This window comes from Sycon ciliatum, chromosome 3 (assembly GCF_964019385.1).
Source record: "Sycon ciliatum chromosome 3, ocSycCili1.1, whole genome shotgun sequence".
NCBI lineage: Eukaryota > Metazoa > Porifera > Calcarea > Leucosolenida > Sycettidae > Sycon > Sycon ciliatum.
The window spans coordinates 6823502-6851085 of NC_088645.1; the positions used below are offsets into that span (position 1 = coordinate 6823502).

Consider the following 27584-nt stretch of genomic DNA (forward strand, 5'->3'; position numbering starts at 1 on the left):
TCGACATTGACTCGCTCAACATATTCCGGTAGCGTCTCCGTGAGAACGCATACCAAACAAAGGTGTTAATGTGCAAAAAGACTGGTGAAAATAAAATAACACAGAAGTGAACAATACAATGAATGCAGTATGCTCAACGAGGACTCAAACTAGCCAAGACAGCAATTGCAATACTGCCAATAGTCAGCGGCAGCGATCAAAACGACTGAAACAACAACAACAACAACAACAACAACAACAACAACAACAACGACCACCACAACAACAACAACAACAACAACAACAACGACGACCACAACAACATCAACAACGACCACAACAACAACAAAAGAAAAAGAAAACAGATCTGCTTTCGCTATCTGCTTTCGCTACATGCACATGACCGCACAAACTTACGCAGAATAAAATTTGAAAATCATGTCTACCTCAACATGGCTATTGGCAGCCCGCAACCCATAAAGCCAACTAAAAGAGGATGAGAAGGGGTGGGGGTGGGGGGTTAGTTAGGAATAGCAACCAAATCAAGCTGAGAGTAATGAATGCAATAGGACATTTGAAATGCAGGTGCACGCACCTGTGCGCACATACAACCTCTCTCTCTCTCTCTCTCTCTCTCTCTCTCTCTCTCTCTCTCTCTCTCTCTCTCTCTCTCTCTCTCTCTCTCTCTCTCTCTCTCTCTCTCTCTCTCTCTCTCTCTCTCTCTCTCTCTCTCTCTCTCTCTCTCTCTCTCTCTCTCTCTCTCTCTCTCTCTCTCTCTCTCTCACACACACACACACACACACACACACACACAGGCACACACACACACACACAGGCACACACACGCACACACACACACACACACACACACACACACACACACACACACACACACACACACACAGAGTGCACAGCACGCTAAAGTAATTCTGCAAAAAAGCTAGCCAGCTAGAGCAAGCTGATATAGGCAGCACTGCTCATGAAAAAAACCCTAATCAAGAGGGATGTCGAGCAAAGAGAAGAAAGCACGTATCATCAAAAAAGGGGAAAAAAGGGCTTGAGTGACGTATTATCAACAGCAAAACGCAAGATCCATTGCAGAAACAGGTTGAACAACGCACAGAGGAAAGGGCTATCTACCAGTAGAAGTTTCAGCAGCGGTAGTGTCCACAACGCTGTAAGCAGCTGCACAGGCCAGCTAGAAACAGCGCGCCGTGCATGCTCAGTCCGTGCACGGTGCTGCGCAAAGTTGACATAAATCTCCTTACCCAGGGAGCAGGCGAGATGATAGCAAGCACACATGCCACGACGTTGTCTCCAACCATGTAGCTACCATATTGCAGCTACCCAGCAGCGGCAACAAGTACTAATAGCCTGTAGCATTATGAGCCGGGGGATTTGTCGTGGAATGCCAGACACACGATGGCCTTCTGGTGACCACTGTATGTGCGGCGCACATCCCCGTCGTCCACACACCACAGGCGACCGTTGCCATCCGATGATGCTGTACACACAAAAGGAAACACACATACATGCACACATTGACATACAGACAGACAGACAGACACACACACACACACACCCATAAACAACATAATTATATGTAACCCAGTCAAACACGTTCAATGTGACTTCTGCAACAGTATGGCAAGTAGAGCATGTGGCAAAGTCGGAGCCATACCACAGAACAAAGCCAGTCAAGCTGTTGACAATGAATGTATGACAATGAATGTACTCGCAGTGGAAAAGCCAACCAAGACAAAACCATGCAAGGTAAAGAGTAGCCAATCCAATCAGCCAACGACTGCCAATGTTTGCATGAGTGTTGAACCTTGGGAACATGCCAGAAAGACAGGACCGTGGACTAATGTTTGCATGAGTGTTGAACCTTGGGAACATGCCAGCCATACAGGACCGTGGACTAATGTTTGCATGAGTGTTGAACCTTGGGAACATGGCAGAAAGACAGGACCGTGGACTAATGTTTGCATGAGTGTTGAACCTTGGGAACATGGCAGCCATACAGGACCGTGGACTAAGTATAATGAAAATACACTTCAACTCGGATGGAGAGCCAAGGATTAAAAGTAAAAAAAAGAGAGGACCATAAGTTTACAAATTATCAGGTCGTTGAATGTCAGTATCACATCAGTCAGTTTGGTGCTAATTGTTGCACATTTTGACTAAACAGTATCCTGCTTATAATCGTTAGTGTTGGACAAAACGGATAACTTGTAAACTTATGGTCCTCTCTTTTTTTAGTATACATTTCAACTGATGTTTCCGCTCAGCGTATTTACTCTTGTTACGCGTGACAATGTAGTTGTAACTAGGGCTCAAACGATTAGTCCGATTAACCGGTTGCAGACCGGTTACGAAGAATTAACGGTTAACCGATAAAGATAACGGTTACGCAGTAACTTTTCATCGAATTTTTCAAGTATCAGGTCGTTGCAAAGTGTGCACTTTCACGGGCTGTCGCACGCGTACGCAATTTCTGGGCTGTCAACTCGGTCATATCTCATTATCTGGTCTCTTGGTGTGAGAGTATGTATGAATGAGCATGCAAGAGAATGTACGAGTTTGCGTTGTACTGAATAGGGTACATTTTTTGAATGAGTATAGTCAAATATACGGTTAAAAAAGAGTCCGCAGGATTGCCGTGGCTTATAGGTTATAACCGGTTAACCGACCGTTAGCTTAGCAGTTAACCGTCAGGGGTAAAACCGTGACCGTTTGAGCCCTAGTTGTAACATAACTACACTTACCGGGGACAGCGTGCTAGTAGTTGTAATATTAGTACACTTACCGGTGACAATGTAGTTTGAATCAGCAGAGAACTGAGCGTCCCACACCCAGCGTTGACTCTCCGCAGTCAGGGTCTGACGCAGAGACCAGTCGGCCGTGTTCCAAATCTTGATACTGCTGTCTGCCGACGTGGTGGCCAACAAACTAAGCAACATGGACAACAATGACAGAGAACAACATGGACAACAATGACAGAGAACATGGCCAACAATGACAGAGAACAACATGGCCAACAATGACAGAGAACACCACACACATTACAGTACATTAAGCTGTGTTCACAACTGGCGAGTGGACGCGGTACGCTTGCGGTTCATGCGTGCCCAAACGCGTGCTCAGGCTTTCACAAAAAAACAGCAATTCGACTCGTATTTAGGGCGTGCGACGCCTTCGAGTACTAATTTGTTGACCCCACCAGTCAAAGTGACTGGCATGTATGGTACGCGCCTGATACGCGCTGAAAATTCCAACATGTTGAATTCCATTTCAGCACGTTTCCGTACGCATGGCGCCCCAAAAGCCAGCAATATACGCACAAACGCGTGGTTTCACGCGTACACGCGCCAGTTGTGAACACAGCTTTACTAACATGACCAGGATAATGACAACGTAGTACCAGTGAACTCGTACAGAATAAATAAATTGATCGGGATCTCTCGCAGCCTGACCGACTGATTGAGTGAAGCAAGTTGCAAGTGCATATCATTTACAGGAACTCAGCACACTGGGTAAACAGCTGATGCTAGCACAGCCACCCATGTGTAGGATATGCACAACCGCACTCACATTTGTAATATCAAAAAGTATTCTTTCTAGACCAAAGAGTGGTATATTTGATAACATTTAATTTTTTTAACGATAGAAATTTTTTACGATACTTCTCCAGACGTTTCGTTGTTCTGAACAACATCGTCAGTGGATAAAGAATGGAGGGCTTTGGGTGGTGGCACGGGTTAATAGGGAGTGATGGTGGTGAGATGAGGTGAGGTGAGAAGGTGAAGGTGGGAAATACATGTATCTAAGTTAATGGTGAAGGTTAGGTGCGGGTCGATACAGGTGGGAAGGGGTACACCCTTCGGGTAGAAGTGTAGGTTGGTAGAAGGTGTTGGTGTGCGTAGAAGGTGGAGTGGCGTAATGGAAGTGTCGGGTTGATAAATGTGGGAGAGAGTCTAGGTAGGGTGTGGATCAGCAATAGGTGTTGGTGTATGTGGTGGGTAGAATTGGCAAGAGGTGTGTGTGTGTGTGTGTGTGTGTGTGTGTGTGCGTGCGAAAAAGAGTAAGGTAGTGAGTATTGGTATGCGTGGAAGGAAGATGTGACAGAAGGTGTGCGCTATAGGCAAGGGGTGCAGGAATATTCTGAGGTGGTGGGTGGGACTAAAACAGGAGGTTGTGATTCATCTAGTGATATATATAATATCAGCAATAGCAGCAGTATATACAAAGAGTTGTGTGTGTGTGTATGCGTGTGCGTTTGCAAGCTTTTGGTAGTGTAGTGTGTTGGGGGGGGGGGGGGGGGGGGGGGGGAGAGAGAGCACCGGGTGCGGGTGTTCTTCTTCTATTGCGATCATTTTTGGATGGGTTGGCAGATAGTGGATGGTGGTAGGCAAGTTATGCCAAGAATCCAGTTCCCATATCTTCTTTTCTTCTGTTGATAGTTGGTTTCTTGTCGCGAATGGCATATGCCTCACGGATCCGGAGCCTCAGCTCATCCCTCTCCGTGAGCTGAGCAATCTCGTACATAATCTCTGGGGTGGCGTTCGGGTGTTCCCTAGCGTAGTGCACACCGAATGCAGACTTCTTGTCATGAGATTTTGCAGCATTTGTGTGCTCTTGGGCCCGGGTGTGCACTTGCCTCCCAGTAGAGCCGACGTATCTCTCGTGACAAAGGTGGCATGTAGCTTCGTACACGGCAAATCTGCAGGTGCATTTCTTCCTGAACATAGGGCATTCGCGCATTCTGCATTTTTCCGGTTCTCCTTTTTTCTTCGTGAGTTCTTGGATGGTTGGGGGTCGAGGGTTAACGAGGCGTGCCGTTATGCCGTTTTTCTTAAGTGCCTGTCGTACTTGGCCGTTAACCTTGTCGGAGATGTACGGTATTCTAAATACCAGTTGTTTCCCTTTTGTTTGTTTACTTGTGTTTCTTCTTCGGGCTCGCACTTTGATGATGTGTTCTGCAGAATAGCCGTTCCCTGCAAGTTTATCTGAGATGAGGCGTCTGGCTTCCTCCGCAAACTCAGGCGTGCTGTTGTCTTGTGCTCGTTTGTATTCATTGTTAATGACCGCCATCTTAACCGCCGTTGGATGGTGGGAATCTGCGTGTAGTGTTATCCCTTTGTTTGCTTCTTTTACGTAGAGCTTGTGTGTGACTTTGCCGTCAGGAAGAATCTTTAGTCTGATATCCAGGATTGGTAGGAAACCATCTTTGTCCGGCAACTCCAGTTCAAACTTGATTGTCGGGTGTTTTCCGTTGAGTTTGGTCAGTAGAGATTGTGCTTCCGCAGGAGTGTCAACTGCGGTTCCCGAGTCGTCTACATAGCGAACGAACACTGGCAATGGCGGCGAGATGTTTCTGTAAATGTGGCGCTGTTCAAAGCGGTCCATGACGATGATAGCTATTGTGCCGCTGAGTCTGCTGCCCATCGCCAATCCCCTTGTCTGTTTGAATGTTCCAAGGGTTGGGTGTTGGAACACGTTGTTATATAGAATCAGCCCGAGTAGCTCTTTTAGGTCGACCGGTGTGAGGGAGTAGGTATTGATTTTGAAGCGGTTCGCGTATTCGAGGACGGTGCTGATTCCTTCTTCAATGCCAATGTTTGTGTACAGCGAGATCACGTCGAATGAGATGGGGATTTTCTTCTTCAGTTTGTTTTCGTTGCTCGTAAATTGGGCTATTAGGTCCCGCGTGCTGCTGATGTGGGCGCTCACGTTAAGCAGCAATGGCTTGAAGATGAAATGGAGGATCCAACCGAGTCTTTCGAAAATGCCGCCTGATCCCGAGACGATTGGGCGAATCTTGAGAGATTTCTTGTGTGTTTTCGGCAGTGCGTAGAACCGTTGCGTTCTTGCGCAGGGTGCCCGAAGAAGAAACACAAGTAAACAAACAAAAGGGAAACAACTGGTATTTAGAATACCGTACATCTCCGACAAGGTTAACGGCCAAGTACGACAGGCACTTAAGAAAAACGGCATAACGGCACGCCTCGTTAACCCTCGACCCCCAACCATCCAAGAACTCACGAAGAAAAAAGGAGAACCGGAAAAATGCAGAATGCGCGAATGCCCTATGTTCAGGAAGAAATGCACCTGCAGATTTGCCGTGTACGAAGCTACATGCCACCTTTGTCACGAGAGATACGTCGGCTCTACTGGGAGGCAAGTGCACACCCGGGCCCAAGAGCACACAAATGCTGCAAAATCTCATGACAAGAAGTCTGCATTCGGTGTGCACTACGCTAGGGAACACCCGAACGCCACCCCAGAGATTATGTACGAGATTGCTCAGCTCACGGAGAGGGATGAGCTGAGGCTCCAGATCCGTGAGGCATATGCCATTCGCGACAAGAAACCAACTATCAACAGAAGAAAAGAAGATATGGGAACTGGATTCTTGGCATAACTTGCCTACCACCATCCACTATCTGCCAACCCATCCAAAAATGATCGCAATAGAAGAAGAACACCCGCACCCGGTGCTCTCTCCCCCCCCCCAACACACTACACTACCAAAAGCTTGCAAACGCACACGCATACACACACACACACCTCTTTGTATATACTGCTGCTATTGCTGATATTATATAATTATATCACTAGATGAATCACAACCTCCTGTTTTAGTCCCACCCACCACCTCAGAATATTCCTGCACCCCTTGCCTATAGCGCACACCTTCTGTCACATCTTCCTTCCACGCATACCAATACTCACTACCTTACTCTTTTTCGCACGCACACACACACACACACACACACACACACACACACACACACACACACACACACACCTCTTGCCAATTCTACCCACCACATACACCAACACCTATTGCTGATCCACACCCTACCTAGACTCTCTCTGTCACGAACGGACATAAACGAGGGAAAATAAGGGGGTCTAAAATACTATTACTACTGCACTCCAGGGCAGTTCAACGGTGGCTGTGATCACAGTCCCTCGTCTCCGTCGTGAGAACATCAAAAACTCATCATATCAAGTGCTATTTATCGAAAACACTGTAACGAGAAGAAGGTCTAACCGGACACAACTTCCATACCAAAAAACCAGAAAACTAGACCAAGAAGAAAAACTGTTCTCCGCTCTAAAAACACGGTAAACGATTATGACGTAAGGCGTCCAAAAGGAGCGAGAGTTTGAACTCCCGTTTGAACTTACAACAGATATGGCTGTAACTAAGTGTAAGAGATAGTAGGGGTCAAAGCATGCATACGCGAAATGTGTACAATAATGCACGACGTGGGAAATAGTAAGTTCATGACTGCGCAGTCATGACACTCCCGAGGAACAAAAGAAACAAACTATTTTACTGTGACATTGAATATTAAAAGACAATGGAATAGATACTGTCTACATACATACATATGTAGAAACAAAGGTGAAAGCTACAGACACCAGCTCAGCCTGCATTTGTGCATTGAGCCTTTCCTTTGCCTTCTGGGCGGCCATGCGCTGAGGCCTGCTGCTAGCAACATCAGTGCTGCCGTTGTCGATGACATCAGTGTTCTCCTTCTCCTCCGTTGCGGTCACTTCTAGCGGGTAGAGGTGGTTGATCGGTCGGTTCAGGATAGAGTTGGTCGTCTGTACTGTCGCCGAACGAGTCTTGCCGTCCTGCGCGCTGTCATGCAGTTCTCTGATTTTTCCCATCTTCCACATTCCACGTGGTAGCTGGTCGTTCTTGATCATGACCATGTCGCCAATCTTGGGATCAGTGGTTCGGCTCCTCCTGAGACGATGGTTGATTGGCTGTCGGCTGCGAAGTGCAAGGATATAGTCATCTCTCCACAACTTCCAGAACGTGTCCAGTGCAGCTTGCTGCTTCTTCTGCAGCGACGTAATAGTAGCGACTGGATCTCGTTGGGGCATGTAGTCATCTGACTGGATATCGTCAGGAAGTCCCAGTGAGCGAGTTGGGGCAATGAAGTGGTTTGGCGTGATGATTCCATCTGTCGACTCTGACGGTACATACGTCAATGGGCGTGTGTTGAGCATTGCCTCAACTTCCGTTGTGATTGTGTTGAACTGCTCGTAGGTGAATCGACTGCGGCCGATGGCTTTGTGGAAAGCTCGCTTCACCAGACCAACTAGTCGCTCATAGAAACCGCCTTGCCACGGTGCAAACTCAGTGGTGAAAACCCAGGTTACCTTGTGTTCTGCAAGGTAGCAGGCCAGCTCAGGGCAGGTTAGGATCTTTTTCCACTTCTGATCGAGGTACGTCTGTGCCAACTTGAACTGTGGCGCATTGTCTGAGATGATCTTGTCAGGTCGTCCTCGCCTGGCAATGAATCGTTTCAAACAGTTGACGAACTGGGCCGTTGTTAATCCCATCACTACTTCCAAATGAACCGCACGGGTTGCCATACAGGTGAAGAGGCACACCCATACTTTCTGTGTTGTACTGCTGATGTTGACGCTGAATGGGCCGAGATAGTCGAGGCCGATGTACTGAAATGGATGAGACTGCTGTACTCGTTCTGCTGGTAGCTGTGGCATCTGGGGTAGACGGAACGGTTGCCCTTCGTGTTTCTGGCAAATGACACATTTACTCAGAACGGCTTTCACAGCTGCTCGCCCTTGTGGAAGCCAGTACTTCTGTCGAATCTGGGCAAGTGTGTGAGACACTCCGGCATGAATGAGACGCGCATGAACTTCCCGGATGATCAGAGTACTTAGCTTACTGTGTCGGGATATCAGCATAGGGCGAGTCGCATCTTCAGGTAGCTGAGCAGTGTCTAGCCTTCCATGGCATCTTAGCAGTCCTTCAGCATCCAGGCGAAGTCCGAGCTGGTCTTGAAGGGGGTGACGAGTACCGCTGTCTATAGCTTTGAACGCATCTGTGAAGTTCTGTCGTTGGTGTTGTCTGATGATGATCTTCTCTGCGATGCTGAGATCACTGGCTGCTACGTACTTGGTGCGCGAAGCATCATCAAAGACCATTGCTGCAAGGGGAATCTTTGGCCGTAGCTTCTCTCGTGTGCTGCTACTGACCTTGCTCCAGATCTTTTTGCCAATGAAACGGAGGCAGATTGCTGTAGTCCTCAAGAGCGATCTGAGGGATGAAACACGTTGTTCTGCTGCCTGAAGCGAATACGTTTCTGTGCTGTCGTTGATGACGGCAGCTGTGTTCCCAATTGTAATGAGAGGGGAGCGTCTCTCTTTGTCTGCTTCTGCAATGTCTTCTTGCGTGACGATCAGTTTTCCTGTTGGCCAGTCCTCTTTGTCTCCTGCTAGCCATGCAGGACCCTGCCACCAGAGAGAAGACTCCTTCAACTCCTCTGGCTGAAGACCGCGTGTTGCTATGTCTGCAGGGTTGTCCTGGGACTGAACGTGACGAAACTGTAGCTGCTGATTGGATTTCACTTCCTTCACACGATTGGCAACAAATGTTGAGAGATGATGGGGCGTTGTGAGCCAGTGGAGAACACACTTGGCATCAGTCCAGAGGTATGTTGGGATGTTGTTCTGAAGTTGAAGCTGGGATTGGATGAACTTGACCATCCTGAATCCGATGACCACGCCGAGCAGTTCCATACGAGGAATGGTGACCGATTGCTTCTTGGACGGTTTGTTGGCTGACGGGGTCAGTCGGGATCTGGAGAAGATGAGATTCACCGTGTACTTGTTGGAATCCGGAATCTGCACTTGGAGGTAAGCTGCTGCTGCATATGCATCCTTGGATGCATCTGTGAAGATATGTAGACTCATCGGTTGACTTGCACTCGCAGGACCAATGAACCTTGGAATGGTGACGGTCGTCGTCTGCCGGAGTGCTGATTGGATGTTGTCCCACTCCAGGAGCATTGGTGCGGACAATGGGGCATCCCACTCCAGACCTTCCTCCCATAGCCGACGAAGGTACCGCTTCCCTTGCAGTGTAGATGGTGTCATCAATCCGAGTGGGTCAAACACGCTTGCCACTTTGTTCAGCACGCTGCGCTTTGTGACTGGACCGACTGATTTCTCATTGATGCTGTTGGACACGGCGATGTTATCTGCTTTGCTATCCCACTTGAGCCCAAGGACTTTGGTAGATGCTGATGGCAATCGGTCGATTTCCTGAATCTTGTCCAACACTTTGTCGGAGTTGGAGGTCCAGTCCCGTAGGTTCATGGATGCATCTGAGAACAGCTGCTTGGCTTCCTTGTAGAGATGAATACCTTCTTCTGGGGAGTAGACCGTGGTTATTAGGTTGTCCACATACAGATCACGTGCAATAGCACCAGACACATCGGTCTGGGCCTGTGTGAGGTGCAGCTGAATGGTAGCAGCGAGCAGAAATGGGCTCGAGACTACACCGAACGGCACTCGACAGAAACGGTACGCTGTGACATTGCCGTTAACCTTCTCAGGTGTGGTACAGTCCTTGTACCAGATGAATCGGGTGACGTCCCTGTCTCTTGGCTGAATAGAAATTTGAAGAAATGCTTTCTCTACGTCAGCGCTAATCACAATTGGCTTGAGACGGAAACGCATTAGCAGGCCGCAGAGGTCAGGGAGTAGCACTGGGCCACGGTAGAGGCAGTCGTTCAGGCTTGGAGATGTTGCACTCGCTTTGGCTGATGCATCATACACTATCCTGACCTTTGTTGACTTCGCTGGTGTCACAACGGGGTGGTGTGGCAAATAGTGTTGTTTACCACTGGTTCCGGAAAGTTGAACTTCTTCAATGATTCCCTTAGCGAGCTGCTGTCGGATCACCTTGTCATAACTCTCGAGCAGCTGTCCGTCTGTAGCGAGTCGTTTGGCCGGTGATTTCATTCGGCCAAGGGCTAAGCCGTAGTTGCTAGGAAGTTGATCTTTGGTGTCATCAGGCTTCCATGGCCATTGGATGGAATACCTGCCATCGGAATATTCCGTTGTCTTGCGAAATTGCGCCAGTGCGATTTCGTCATCATTCGCGTAGGGTGAATCCTTGATTCCGATATTCTCCAGTTGCCAGAATTGAGACAGTACACTGTCCTCTGTGTTACGGTTGGAGACGCTTGCAGCTCCTGAGAAAATCGAACCGCTGCTGGTAACCACCAGGGAGGTCGTGTCATCATTGCTGCATTCATCCGGTAGTGAACTGCAGCCGGTGAGCAGGTATCCAAATTCGGAGGAGACTAGCTTGAGTCCTGATGGCAGTGCGATAACATTATTGCCCACCAGTTGCCAAAAGTAGTCAGCACCAATTAGAAAGTCGATGTTGACAGTTTCCATTGCGTGAGGCACAGAATCTGCTAGCGCTGTTGGAGACAGCTGTTCAAGAAACGCCAAGTCGGTCTGTTGCACGGCTTGTTTCACAATTGGGTTGGTTATGGTAGGCAGAGTATTCACCATTATCTGTGCCATGTTACCGTCTCGGAGGTTGACAGCGAGTTGGAACGATTGCGAATTGAAGCTCTTGGACTTAGTTGCTGCCATGGTGTTCAGGTAGAGCCTCTCTTCATTCTCGACTGGTAGCTGGAGTCGTTTAGCTAGAGCTGCAGTGATGAACGATCGTTGGCTGCCACTGTCCAGTAGTGCGTTGACCGTGACCTTCTTCCCACAATGGTCAGTCACGTTACACTTAGCGGTTTGCAGCATGGCTGACTGAATAACTGCTTTCAGTGTTGAGACGCTCGTGGTGGCTAGTTCCGTGGTTTCATCTGGAATTGCCGTCGGCTCTTGGCTTGGCATCTCTGCCGGTGACAAAGCTGCGATTGCTGCTGTCTGTGGACTGCCATTGGCCAGTGAATTTGTTTGCTGGTGTTTCGGAACTTCGACTGCTGGATTATATTGTTGACCCTTCTTGGGACAAATAGCACGACTGTGGCCTGTTCCGCTACAGTGGTAGCAATTTCTACTACGGTGTGCACAATTCCTTGCGATATGGCCTTCTTTGAGGCACACAAAGCACCTACGTAGGGACAACAGTTGATCCTTCCTGGAATCCAGTGTTGAGTAGTTGGTACACTCATCACTGAAATGGCTTGACCGACAGAAGACGCAGGACGGTTCTCTTCTGGGGCTTGCCTGGCTGGATACAAATCCCATTGTTGGTGGACGATGGTGTTGTTGCTGGTGTCCATGTATCTTAGGCTGAGGTGTCTGGCTGATGTTGTCGGTGAACTGACGAACTGTGTTCTGCATTGCTACATACTTCGCTAGCATCTCCCGTACTGTTTTGACCGTCCATGGCACAGTATGGTCGGATCTCTGCTCCTCCAGTTTGCTGATGAGCTGGAACGGGAACTTCGAGAAGAGTTGCTGAATGAGGACGCGCTGAGTATCCAGGTTCTCTCCCTGAGCTTCCAATTGACGAAGGAGTTTCTCCATTTGGTCAATGGTAGCCTTCACTTCAGTAAACCTGTTGTTACATTGTGGCAGCTGTGCCAGTTTACGATACAGTGTTGCCACTATCAGCTCAGGCTGTCCAAATTTGTCCTTCAGCATTGTAACTGCGATAGGATAGTTAGCTGCTGTTATTGGAATGCCTTCGATGGCTGCTGCGGCGACACCCGTCAGGACGCTTTTGAGGTACGTGAATTTTGATACATCCGGCAACGATTGACGAAGACCAACAGAGGACTCAAATGTCTGCCAGAATTCTGGCCAGTCCATGATGTCTCCATTGAACTGAGACAGTTTCAGCTGAGGAAGTTTCACCACTGGACTGGAGCGTGCAGCTTGCATGGCTGCTACTGCTGCCTGTGCCGCCACCTCAATGGTGGACAGCGTTGTTGGTGTACTGTGTATGCTGACACTTGACGATGCTCGTCGGATGCCATCTACATTGATCATAGCTGGAGACTCGTTCTGGTCTCTAGGATCTTCTTCCAGCTGCACTGCTGTTTGTTGATGCGCCTCCTCGTCAACTACTGGTATGTCCTCAGTGGCACTGGCACTATTGGTGGTGGCATCCACTGAAGTCACTGAGGCTTTCTGGTGCTGTTGCTGAGCAGCCAGAATGGCGGATTGGGACTGACGCTTCAATTTCTCCTCTTCAAATACGACTTGGTCGACAGCTATCTGGGCATCTTCAAAAATGCGTCAAGACACATTAAATTCACGCTCCCACTCCTCTTCTTCGTCGTGTACACTACATCTTTCTAAGTCGTCCAGAACATTGAAAATCTCATCCTGGGTGAGTAGTATTTCTCGTTTCAACTGTACAGCATCGTCAATCTGGGGCTGAAGCCTCTTTGGATCGATCCATACTTCCACATAGCTTTCTGTTGTTTTTTCCAAAATGTACGCAGTACATGCCCTGATGCGCTCGTATCTTCGCATGCACCGGCGTCGACGCTTCTGCGCGTCCTTGATGGCCTGCAGGCCTTTCTTCTGGGAGTCATCTTCCTGACATGTTGTGGCTGTAGCACAACCTTCAGTGGCTTCACTAGTACGATTAGAGTCTTCACTTGACATCATATCCTATCCTGGTCACAGCACCATGTCACGAACGGACATAAACGAGGGAAAATAAGGGGGTCTAAAATACTATTACTACTGCACTCCAGGGCAGTTCAACGGTGGCTGTGATCACAGTCCCTCGTCTCCGTCGTGAGAACATCAAAAACTCATCATATCAAGTGCTATTTATCGAAAACACTGTAACGAGAAGAAGGTCTAACCGGACACAACTTCCATACCAAAAAACCAGAAAACTAGACCAAGAAGAAAAACTGTTCTCCGCTCTAAAAACACGGTAAACGATTATGACGTAAGGCGTCCAAAAGGAGCGAGAGTTTGAACTCCCGTTTGAACTTACAACAGATATGGCTGTAACTAAGTGTAAGAGATAGTAGGGGTCAAAGCATGCATACGCGAAATGTGTACAATAATGCACGACGTGGGAAATAGTAAGTTCATGACTGCGCAGTCATGACACTCTCCCACATTTATCAACCCGACACTTCCATTACGCCACTCCACCTTCTACGCACACCAACACCTTCTACCAACCTACACTTCTACCCGAAGGGTGTACCCCTTCCCACCTGTATCGACCCGCACCTAACCTTCACCATTAACCCTTTGTGAGTCCACTGGTTTCGGAGAAAATGACCAAATTTTCCATTCCGACAATAATCCCCTGTAACTCCACAGTTTTTGAGAATATGTAATTAGAAGTTGTGTTTTTCTGAATGGAATCGTTCGGCTGAATCCAAAAAACTATGTTAGAATGTTGCCATGGTTACCAATGTTGCCATATTAGGCACATATTGTCATAATCAAGTGTATAGCCGCGTTATTTACAGAGCGCACCATAGGAAGGAAATGAAACCATACTTTTATGTACAAATATACAGTAGACAAGATAGAAACTCACAGCACTGAGATAAGATATCCTTCACAAGAAGTGGCGTGCATGGTAAGCGGCGTAGCAGTCGTGGTCGCTCGTGATGTGGAGGTGAACATCGCACGTAGTGCAGTAGGTTACACACTGGTGCTGCTTGTTACCCACTTCTGTGCAGTTTCTGCAGTTCTTCCTTTTCCTCACTCCAGGTATGTGAAGCTGAGCAACAGGAACCTGGACATCCTGCGGAACAGGCACTGGGCGATACGAGCGCTTCGGTGGCGGTGCATGCTCATCAATCGATGACAGCTGCCGGATGAGGTTACAGCGGAAATCCGAGTGCTGCAAGTTGCATCGTCGACTTATCACCCCTGGATGCTGGCTCTGCCACAAGTGAAAGAGGCGGTATGCATTGACAGCGCACACGTCGACCATATCCAAGAAGAGACTCTTCCAGTATTTCTTCGTTTTGCGAAGCACACGGTGCGTTTCGATCAGCTGATCGAACGTGTCGACTCCACCCATGCTGCTGTTGTAGTCTCTGATGCACATTGGCCTCTGCACTTCCATTTGCTGGTGTGCACCATCAATCTTGACATTTCTTGTTACTGTGTCATGCTCATGGCCCTGATGTATGTTGCTGTACATTGACACACACCGCTTGTCCTTCCATTGCTGGTACAGGTGATCTCCGTTGCGAACATAGCGTGTTGCACCTCGCTCTGCATGTTTCTCGAACTGTTTCATGTCGGTCCGCAATACGGCTGGAAATCCAGTGCGGTTCGCGCGGACGGTGCCAACCAACAATATTTGCTTGGTACGAAGAGATGTGGCCAGGGTTTCGGAAGTGTAAAAATTGTCCGTGTAGATCACACTTCCGGCGCGCACGTCACTGACCAGCCGCATCACCACAGCATGAGTCAGGCCATTTTCACCTCCAGGTTGCTGGCCTGTGTAAACTTCAAAGTTTATAACAATGGAGCTTTGGGCGTCGCAGGCAGCGAAGACCTTGAAGCCCCATTTGACGGGCTTTTTGGGCATATACTGCGTAAAAGGAGCGCGTCCCTTGCACTTGACCATGCGCTCGTCAACACTAACGCACTTGCCAGGGATGAACAAACGCTTGCAGGCCGCCTGCAGATGGTCGTGAAGGTATCGCACCTTACGAAGTCGATCATTTATATCCTCTGCCCTGAAGTCCACAATCTTGATGAAGCACATCAGCGCTAAGTACCTCCGGTAGGTTCGAATCATGCAGCGTGCATAGTTTCCGTTGTACAACGACGTAACGCGCCAGTAGTCCCTCGTCGCAGGCAGAGGATGAAATCCCTGGAAGAAGAGAAATGCAAGGAGGCCGTAAAACTCATTACGGTTGGTCTCCTTCCACACACCATCCGTCTGGTACGTCTTTTTTTCAGCGATATGCTCGTGCGCATACAAATTTGTAAACTTGACAATTGAATCCACAACTTCGTCCGGGAAATATAGTTTGAAGAAATCAAGTTCACATGTTGGAGCGAAATTATCAGGTAGGTTCAAACCAGTGCCAGTTATGTTGAACTCAGGTGTATTGGTTTGCAGCTGGTCAACATCATCATAGCCACTACAATTTTCGTACTGTATACCACGTCCTCGTCCTTGCCCTCTTGCAGCTCCGCGTCCTCGCCCTCTTGCAGCTCCACGTCCTCGCCCTGTCGCAACTCAATGTCCTCGCCCTGTCGCAGCTCCACGTCCTCGCCCTCTTCCACGCGCGGGGACACCTACTGCTTGGCCTCTGCCTCGTCCAGCGCCACGTCCACGAGCAGCGACGGGAACAGGAATAGCGATATCGTCAGCCGAATCGGATCCTATTTGCTCCAAGTCGGAAAAGAGATCGTCATTCAGGCGATCTTCCTCGTCAGACGAAATAAAATCGTTGTCCGAGTCGCCTACCTCGTCGCCTGAAGAGCAAGCGATATCCTCTACTGGGAGATCTGCTTGGTCCGCGTCTTGTATTAGGCGAAGCGCCTCGTCTGCATCCATCGCTGGATAAGTCCAAATTCTAATTTTGACATAATTGCAAAGGCTCTTTCAAAGCGTGCTATCAAAAAAAATTTAGTGGCGACCTACATCATGTTTAGTACCTACGTCACGGAAATTTTCTCAGGTACGCGGTGGTGAAGTCTCGGCGCGATGCGGTAAACCAGTCAAGCGCGACGATCAAAAATGTGACGCGCATTTGAAACGAGCGAAATCGCTCGTTGAGCGCACAAAGGGTTAACTTAGATACATGTATGTCCCACCTTCACCTTCCCACCTCACCTCATCTCACCACCATCACTCCCTATTAACCCGTGCCACCACCCAAAGCCCTCCATTCTTTATCCACTGACGATGTTGTTCAGAACAACGAAACGTCTGGAGAAGTATCGTAAAAATTTCTATCGTTATTAAATGTTATCAAATATACCACTCTTTGGTCTAGAAAGAATACTTTTTGATATTACAATGAGAGTGAATAATCAACGGCTTGTCCACCAACTCTTTGACTCACATTTGTGTACAACGTCTACATAGCATATGGAGAGGAGAACCAACATTTCTGACGTCATGTGACCCGTTTTAAATATAGGGATTGGCTGGTGTTAGAACCAGTGTGCCTGCCGTCATGTGACCCAAAGATGCAGGGATTGACTGGGGCTGTAACACAACATGGCTGTACCGTATGGGGCCATGTGATCGATATGCAACAGCTTTATTCCAGAGGAGTCTCTCACCATGAGTCGGGACTGAAGCGACATTTGAGTCCGTATTTCTCATGTGCCTTCACTTTGGTCTTGGGTGTCAGGGTGCAAGCGTGGTCCGGTGAGGACTGTGACAAACTCCAGACGTAAATGTCACCCTGACAATCAGAACACACACACACACACACACACACACACACACACAGTAACACACACACACACACACACACACACAGTAACACACACACACACACACAGTAACACATATACACATGCATGCACACACGCATGCACACATACACACACGTACACACACACACACACATACACGGCAAGAGACACGATGTTTACAATAGGCAATACAACGGCAGTCACTCCATACAAAAAAACGAAGAAGAAGAAGATGTGTGTGTGTGTGTGTGTGTGTGTGTGTGTGTGTGTGTGAGAGAGAGAGAGAGAGAGAGAGAGAGAGAGAGAGAGAGAGAGAGAGAGAGAGAGAGAGAGAGAGAGAGAGAGAGATAGAGAGAGAGAGAGACGCACACACACACCTTGAACCTTGAAACTGCCACCTAAAGGTGATGCAGTGCCTCAAAGAGGCAAGGAGGGCAGAGTTACTTCTTGCATTTGTGTTGAGCCAGGTACTGGAGACGTGTGAACTTCCGAGAGCAGGTCGGGCATGGGATGGTGCGGTGCTCGGAGCCAGAGCTGCATGTTCTGCGGTTGCAGTTGTGCCGGTGGTGCCCAGCTTTGCTCCGGAAACAGCGGTCACAGGTGTGGCAGTGATAATGACATTGGCTGCAATCAGGTAGGCGAGGTGCAACAATCTCTGGAACTGGAGCGTCACCAAGACTGGGAGAGCAGCTGTGCACAGCAAATCCACCTCGGCTAGCAAACCAACGATGGCACGTTTCGCACAACACAGCACCGGCCTGTTCATGGATCGGCTTCAGTCGCTCTTCCCTGCATTTGTGCCGCCGAAGTCCGCTTTCACTGGCGAAGAGTCGCTTTCACTGGCGAAGAGTCACTCACAGATCGCACAACACACTGACTTGGCTGTCGTTTCAAGGCGTAAACGCCGTGCAACAATAGCATCCGAGATGGACTGGATCCACTCGCCACGTTCAGCTGCGAGGTCGTACCAACCGGTGTATAGACCGAACGCCTTGAGGTCATCGCGTACCACATCACGCCATCGACGCCTGGGGCCATGAGCAGGGCGTGGAGTATGGAGCCACGAGAACAACACTGCCTTTGGAAGCCGGTGGTCGTCCATCCTGGCAATGTGGCCAAGCCACTGCAGCCGTCGACGGGCAACCATGTCAGCAACTGGCTCTGTAGCGCACATTCTATGCAGCGAGGCAGATGACAGGTGGTCCTCCCACTGTTTGGAACGCGAGATGCCGAGAATGACACGAACGCAGCGGTTGTGGAATTGTTCAAGGCGACGTATGTCGGCACGCAACAGTGTCCAGTTCTCAGCCCCGTACAACAGCACCGACAACACACAGCATGTGTACGTGTGTTGTTTTGTCTTGGATGTTAGTGAAGTGTTCCGAAAAACTGACGGGTAGAGGCTGCCAAAGGCCTTAGATGCAGCAGCTATGCGGTTGGACACATCGGTGTGGCATCGTCCGTCTGGTGTTACCACTGAGCCGAGATATGTAAACTGGCTGACATGCTGGATGGCGTTGCCTTGTACGCTTAGCGGGGTACGGTCACTGTCGTTGATCTGATGCCCAATAGCCATGAACACTGTCTTTGCCATGTTGAGAGACAGCCCGAATGCTCCACTGACCTCCGCAAATATCTCAAGCATACGCTGAGCATCCGAGTGGCTGGGTGCAAACAAGGCTGCATCATCAGCAAACTCACCATCTGTGATGACCATATCATTACCACGCTTAGATCTCTTGAAAAGCTGACCATCGGCACAGGTACGGAGTGGAAAACCAGACACTCCACGCTCTTGGACGCGTGCGCACCAACGTTCCATCACTGCACCAGCAAACAAGTTGAAAAGGACTGGTGCCATTGTACACCCTTGGCGCAATCCGTTGCACACTGGGAAGCCTTCAGTGGGGGAACCATTAACGATGATCGTGGCTGTCATGTTGTCGTGAAAAGACTTCAGAAGGCTGACCAGTTGCTCCGGGACTCCCAGCTTCAGCAGGACAATCCACAGTGCAGCACGCGGAACAGAATCGTATGCCTTCCTCAAATCGACAAACACCAGGAATCCCTTGGATTGGTGCTCGTGACACTTCTCTACAACCTGGCGAACAACAAACGTCATGTCCGTGCAGGAGCGACCTTTCTGGAAACCACACTGTGATTCAGGCAGCACACTTTCGGCGACTTTCTGCAATCGGTTTTGCAGCAGGCGTCCGAACAGCTTGCCAATGACGTCGAGGAGTGCGATGCCACGCCAGTTGTCGCAGCTAGTGAGGTCACCCTTCTTGGGTATCGGTATAATCTCTGCATTCACCCAATCTTGCGGTACTACGCCCTCCTCCCAAACCGCGGTAATGAGCTTAAACAGATTGGCCACACCCACGCACGCACGCACGCACGCACGCACGCACCCACCCACCCACCCACCCACCCACCCACCCACGCACCCACGCACCCACGCACCCACGCACCCACGCACCCACGCACCCACGCACCCACGCACCCACGCACCCACGCACCCACGCACCCACGCACCCACGCACCCACGCACCCACGCACCCACGCACCCACCCACCCACCCACCCACCCACCCACCCACCCACCCACCCACCCACCCACCCACCCACCCACCCACCCACCCACCCACCCACCCACCCACCCACCCACCCACCCACCCACCCACCCACCCACCCACCCACCCACCCACCCACCCACCCACCCACCCACCCACCCACCCACCCACCCACCCACCCACACACCCACACACCCACACACCCACACACCCACACACCCACACACCCACACACCCACACACCCACACACCCACACACCCACACACACACACACACACACACACACACACACACACACACACACACACACACACACACACACACACACACACACACACACACACACACACACACACACACACACACACACACACACACACACACACACACACACACACACACACACACACACACACACACACACACACACACACACACACACACACACACACACACACACACACACACACACACACACACACACACACACACACACACACACACACACACACACACACACACACACACACACACACACACACACACACACACACACACACACACACACACACACACACACACACACACACACACACACACACACACACACACACACACACACACACACACACACACACACACACACACACACACACACACACACACACACACACACACACACACACACACACACACACACACACACACACACACACACACACACACACACACACACACACACACACACACACACACACACACACACACACACACACACACACACACACACACACACACACACACACACACACACACACACACACACACACACACACACACACACACACACACACACACACACACACACACACACACACACACACACACACACACACACACACACACACACACACACACACACACACACACACACACACACACACACACACACACACACACACACACACACACACACACACACACACACACACACACACACACACACACACACACACACACACACACACACACACACACACACACACACACACACACACACACACACACACACACACACACACACACACACACACACACACACACACACACACACACACACACACACACACACACACACACACACACACACACACACACACACACACACACACACACACACACACACACACACACACACACACACACACACACACACACACACACACACACACACACACACACACACACACACACACAGGGAGGGAGAGGCAGACAGAGAGATCTAGAGAGAACTACAAGAAGTACCTTGTTGTTTATGGAGGCTAGGTAGTTGGCATCTTGGTTGATAGCTAGGCATTGGATGGATGCTTCATGATCTGGTTTCTGCAACACACAACACCAGTGCCGAGGAGAGCAACAAGAACAACAACAGTCTGTGCCAATGAGAGGAGGCAGGCAACACTGTACATTCTTGGTCAGTGGTGAAAACCCAGACAGAAAGGGACGCAGGCAACAATGTACATTCTTGGTCGGTGGTGGAACCCCAAGCAGGGAGTGAGGCAGTCATGCAGCACCGTGCATAGCAGGATACTAGGCAATTCTGGTTTAGGCTTGCGCTATTCTTAGGTCAGGGTAATGTTAGTCTATGCTTGTGCTATCCTTAGCTCAGGGTAATGTTAGTCTATGCTTGCGATATCCTTAGCTCAGAACAACACAGGAAGTAAACTTAGGATGCTGGGCTAATGAAGTGTGCTTACCAGAAGATGGCTGGAACCGCTATCATCATCGTTTCGAAGATCCCAGATATGAATAGCGCCGGTCGCATCACCAAGAATGATTTCTCCCTATAAAACACGCATACACACGCACACCCACACCCACACACACAGTTTCCAGTAATGTGACTTGTATCTTCAAATCTTCGCTAACAACGGCTACTTTAGAGAGGCTAATAGGCGATTCACATGGCAGGCAGGCAAATCCTATGCACTGGATCGCTGATATGGCATTTCACCTGTGAACGTGAAAAGGGGAGAAGTGTGGCTGGAAGGGGCAAGCCAGCTAAGAGCATGCAGGCACACTAATCATGGCGTACGCGTGTATGGGACAACACTGAAGCAGCAAATCATCCGAAAATGCAAACATGCCTGTCCTGGAGTGCATCCGTGTGAATCCACGCTGGCACATTTCTCGTAACTCATTCCATTTCCAAGAAAATCATTCCAGCTTGTCAAGCCAGGCACTTCCAGTTCGGAAAACGGTTTTGGAAAAGAACACTAAAGAATTCCAGCACAGACTGCTCCAAGCATACGAGAGTCAAGTCCAGTTTGTGAAACTAGCACCAGGATACTAGTGCTTGGAAAGCACATGCCATTTATGGGTAGGAGAGAGAGAGAGAGAGAGAGAGAGAGAGAGAGAGAGAGAGAGAGAGAGAGAGAGAGAGAGAGAGAGAGAGACAGACAATATTCGGTCTGTTGAGATCTCTCACAACAGTGATATTTGCTCACCTGATTGGGGTGCAACACAGCACAGTTGACGGGTGAATCAGCCTGGAACATACGCTGACACGCTACACGCGGTGATCTACACACACACCCACCCACACACACACGCACGCACAAACACGTGCACGCACACACACGCACACAGACACACAATAATCTACTTTCCCTACTACCAAGAGTATAATGAGGGGCCATCTGACATTCTTGACAATTTTCACGGAATGAAGCAGTTTAGTTATGAGTTAACCACCACCACTCCACCACATGCGCTCTCTGGCCCACCTCAATCATACCAGGAACATGACTCCAAGTTGTAGATATTGGCAAAAAAAATGTCCTCCGTACAGCGCTGTTTCGACCAATACCAGTACCCTCGTATTATCAAGTTAGGAGCATACTTATTTACTTCAGTAGAAACAAGGTCTAGACAGAACAGCAGTGCAGCAAGGTTAGCTTATTGAAACGTGCAATCATCAGGCAACACCATGTGAGGTACTGTTACCCATGCCAGTATATGTACACTAACGAAAGCAGTGTGGAAAATCTACTTCTGAAGTATGTGAGACTGTGTGAGTTTCAGCACTATCCAATGGGGGTTACAGCATTGCGTTGCTAATGCAGACTGTGTGACTTGCCGGTCGTGTGATAAGAATGCTGTGATGGCAGAGTTGCTCTACTTGTAGTTATTTCAGCGTAATACACACACTACCAACCCAGCACCTGAAGCATAGCACCACACCCAGGACCACCAACACCTCTGCACCCCCCCCCCCCCCCCCCCCGATCGTATCGCATAATATTATAGTGATGCATCGGTTATAGTGATAAAATCACGGAAATCAAAAGGGTACGCTATAGCCGATACAGACTGGTATAATTATATGTATGCATGGAGCACAAACAATCCAGCTGGTGAATACGTACCGCAAGTCCCAGATCTTGACGGTCTTGTCCTCGCCAGCTGTCCACATCCACTGTCCATCGCACTGGAACCCACAGTCCATTACATTCTTGGACATACCGTCATAGTTGACAACCTAGTCACGTGTAGCAGAACAGAACAACACGGACAGTCACAGTCACAGTGGAATAGATCAGTATAAACACACCCTGGATAGCACAACATATTCTGGATATAACATACAATGGATATAACAAACCCTGGATAGCACAACACATTCTGGATATAACATACAATGGATATAACAAACCCTGGATAGCACAACAGATTCTGGATATAACATACAATGGATATAACAAACCCTGGATAGCACAACATATTCTGGATATAACATACAATGGATATAACAAACCCTGGATAGCACAACACATTCTGGATATAACATACAATGGATATAACATACAATGGATATAACAAACCCTGGATAGCACAACATATTCTGGATATAACATACAATGGATATAACAAACCCTGGATAGCACAACATATTCTGGATATAACATACAATGGATATAACAAACCCTGGATAGCACAACATATTCTGGATATAACATACAATGGATACAACATACCCTGGACTTAGCATACCCTGAATATAGCACGCCCTGGATATAGCATACCCTGAATGTACTTCGAAGTAACATACTCTGGATATAGCACACCCTGGATATAGTATACTCTGATTCTCATCAGGTATCGCATCGCGCTTTGAAATGCAAATGTGGCCCACTGTGTTGATATACAGTACATACACTCACAGCCAGTAGAGTGCCAATTATCCGACACCATCCGGGGCACAGAGCCCTTTTCCAATGGGTTCAGATGAGGAGTACGGTCGGGAAAAAGAACGACCCTACATGAGCTAAAACATGAACTTTGCCACATTCACCATTTCTCATCCTCGTTGGCAGTACCATGGGAATTAGACACATTCTAGCCACTCGAAATAACGCGATGGGGATACATTTTGATGATAATCTGCTGCCACTTACGTATCAGGAGTACCAATTGAAAGGTGTTGTGTGTGTGTGTGTGTGGGGGGGCAGCAAAAATTCAGTTCACTTCCACTCAGTGCAAAGCGTATTCGGATAATGGATCGTCTGGCTAGTTACGTAAGAATGATCACCATCCTACAGGACATACATTGCGCATACCAGTAAGCGGATGCCAGTGATACTCCTGGTGTCACATCAACATTGCACTCGTTAACAGCTAGCCCACAACTGCTGTTCTGTTTGGGGGGGGGGGGGGGGGTACTGTAAGCTGTCCAATGTTCAAGTCACGTTCACGTCGCGGTCACTCAGGACCAGCGAGTTCACAATGGTAAATGTCCGTTGAGCACCGTAACCATACACATACATCCATGACTGAAATACGATTTCACATTGGCTAGATATTCGCACTACGCTAATTTCGCGAAATTGGCGAACAATACGTCGTGACCATAAAGGCAATTTCCAGTAGTCACCACCTATGAACAGGGTTCAGTACCATACAAGGGCAACAGTCACCATCTATGGACAGGGTTCAGTGCTACGTAGACCATACAAGGGCAGTTTGAGTGTGGCACAAAACAGAAAAAATCCACGGCTCATGTTGAAACTCGGCTGGAGGCCGAGTTTTCTGCATTCGTAGGAATGACACCAACCCCAAGGATCAAGGCGCAGATGCAGCTCCTAGAGTGGTGGGAGGTGAGTAGAGCAGAGAGAAATCCCGCAGAACTAAAGCACAGAAACAATTCAGCCAGGGGCACTCACCGGATTCGGATTGTTCGAGTTGACGTCGTACATACGGACATGCTGATGGCCTGGAGATTAACCACACCAATACAAGCACACGTACAGCAAAAACCTGTCAAGGCTACCACCAGTAGCAGAGGACCACTACAACCAGCAACAAGGTCAAGGGATGTCATTCCCAGTCAAATGACCCTGGGTAGGGAGACCACCGGTACACAGGGACCACATTTTGAAGGTTCCTTGAGCAGTCGGCTTAGACAGGTTTTGAGCATAGCATCATTGAAAGGACGTCAACTTGAAATTCAGTCGGGACAGCGTTGTCGGCGGCAGTTGCACACTCTTGGGGGTTACCGTACTCTTCTTCATACCCACCCACCCACCCACCCACACACAACACGGTCGATAGTTCCCCTGGCCACCGATTTTCACCTCTCCACACAACTCACAAAGCAGATGAAAGCCGCCCCAGAGGTGACCACACACAACCCTAATTTCCGCCATCCAACACAGTACAATCCGCTTGTACATCTTACCTGCTGCAGCGATAATAACCCGGTCCGGCGAGAAGGCCAAGCAATTTACTTGCTAAAAGAAAGTCAAGAGTCAAGGAAAAGGCAATAAACTCGACACACAATGCCACACACACGTACATTGTACTCGCACATTACTGTAAGTCCTCTGCGAGCTCAGCAGCTATCGCAGACTTTGGCACGGGTAGCACGTCTTTCATCAACCGTGCTGCCCGATGGTGGATACAACGAAGGGAGTACTGGAGGCATAGTCAGAGATGCACTGAAGATGCAGTCTAGGTGAATATAGCATTGCCATCTGTTCATCTGACTCCCTATTTCGATGTACTGTAAATATACAAATTTTCGGCAGCTATTTAATTTCGGCTATATTCGGCACCGACCCAAAACGCCTAAATTAAAACGCCGATGAAATTTTTCACAGCATTTGTCGCAATACCATGCCCTCTACCCCACGCCGAAAATAAATCGCCGCCGAAATGTCAAAAATCGTGAAGTGCCGAAATTTTGCAGCGCCGAAATTTTGTATATTTACAGTACTCTAATTTCAGAAATTGTCGGTGCTCAATATTTTCGGTATGAGCGCAACCGGCCAGGTTAGGTGAACAGAAATATTCGGTACATAGAAGCAGTTCCCTATTGGATTATGTGTGTTAGCGTTTGTTCGGTGTATTGAAATTTTAGGTATGAAACAGACGCAACGAAAGTACCGAAAATAAAAGTACACCGAAAATTTGTGAAATTACAGTACTCGTCCCACTCAGATCAACCAGAACGATACAACGGGCGAATTCAAACACACACGACTCCGAGCACATCAAAATCCCTTCTTGCACCCGCTGCACAGCGCGTTAGACATAGCTTGCTAGGCACAAACAAATGGCTCAAGACAGCCGTTCTCGTATGAATTGAACCGTTACGATTATTTTTGTACAACGATAGATCGTGAGTACAGAATCACTACCAACTCCAGTTGTTGGTTGACATGGCCGAGATTCGCTCATTCTGGACATTCAAGAATGTTCAGCCCCGGGTGCGGAATGGGTAATGGAACACAACCTCCAAGGGGTTGACTTTCTGCCACACTGCTCAAGGCCATTAGCAAACCTATTCCACGTACTGTCGGGGGGGGGGGGGGGGGGCAAGGAAATCCAGTCAGAGGTCAAGCACCCCAGGGCGCTGGCCATGCAGCCGTGAGTTCGCATACGATCAACATGTGCACTGCGCATGCAACGTTCTGTACCCACTGAGGGCGCCGGCCTCGGTCATACGACAGGATTTCCAAGTCCACGACAGTACTTTCTTGAGTGGTGACTACAGCAACAGCTGCGTAGCAAGAGTGCTCTACATAACTCCTGTGCGTATCGACATAACGATTTTCTCTCCCTCTCTCTCTCCGTAGATACACTGAGTACACAAACATAAGCACTTGAGGCAGTGCAAACTGATGGCTTTCTAGTCACAGCTAGCCCCACTACACACTGTCCCCACGCACCAGCAACGCAGCATGCAACCCTGCACGAATACACGGACTTCTACCATACCGGGTACATGCAGTAGCACTATCATCTAGTCTATGTGATTACTAGAACTCCGCTGATTGAGGATACCGAGTCTGGGTGTTGCAGAGTTCGCAGGCTGATGCCTGAGTGAGCTTGCCAGAAACGAATCGTGTGATCGTAGCCGGCAGTGGCCAGCAGAACATCAGCGCTGCTGTCCACACCTCCAGTCATCTTTCGGTGCGCCAGTTTTTCTGCCGGTTGTCAGCTCCACAAAGGAGCACCAAGAGCTATTCAAATATTCTTTCCACCTTTCCAAGGCGTTGGAGCAAAAAGCTTATCTCGCCAAATAACGGGTTGTGGCGAATACTAGTAATACTCCTTAGCCACCTTCAGGCACGATGGAACATGAATGCTAGTAGTTGAGTAATCCTGTGATGAGAGTATGTTGCGTCCTGTCCAGTACATTACAAGAAGATAGGAGTACACTACGGTGAGGCTCTCGAAGATCCATTTGTTACAACTAACTTCAAATAGCCCCTGACTGCTGAAGATCAGAGAAGAAGCAAATCCTTGTTTTTTGTGTTTCAAGACAAGCAAGTCAAGAGC

General features: G+C 48.9%; 1 protein-coding gene across 1 annotated transcript; it reads right to left on the reverse strand.

Moving 5' to 3' along the window:
- LOC135811293 (target of rapamycin complex subunit lst8-like) lies at positions 1-27584 on the reverse strand. Its single transcript, XM_065324510.1, has 10 exons — positions 27087-27584; positions 25480-25531; positions 24965-25014; positions 23171-23283; positions 22250-22325; positions 21500-21586; positions 21048-21125; positions 17032-17156; positions 2789-2931; positions 1-1483 (listed from the first exon to the last, which is right to left on the reverse strand). The coding sequence occupies exons 1-10, from the start codon at positions 27207-27209 to the stop codon at positions 1362-1364; spliced, it is 969 nt and encodes a 322-aa protein (XP_065180582.1). The 5' UTR covers positions 27210-27584; the 3' UTR covers positions 1-1361.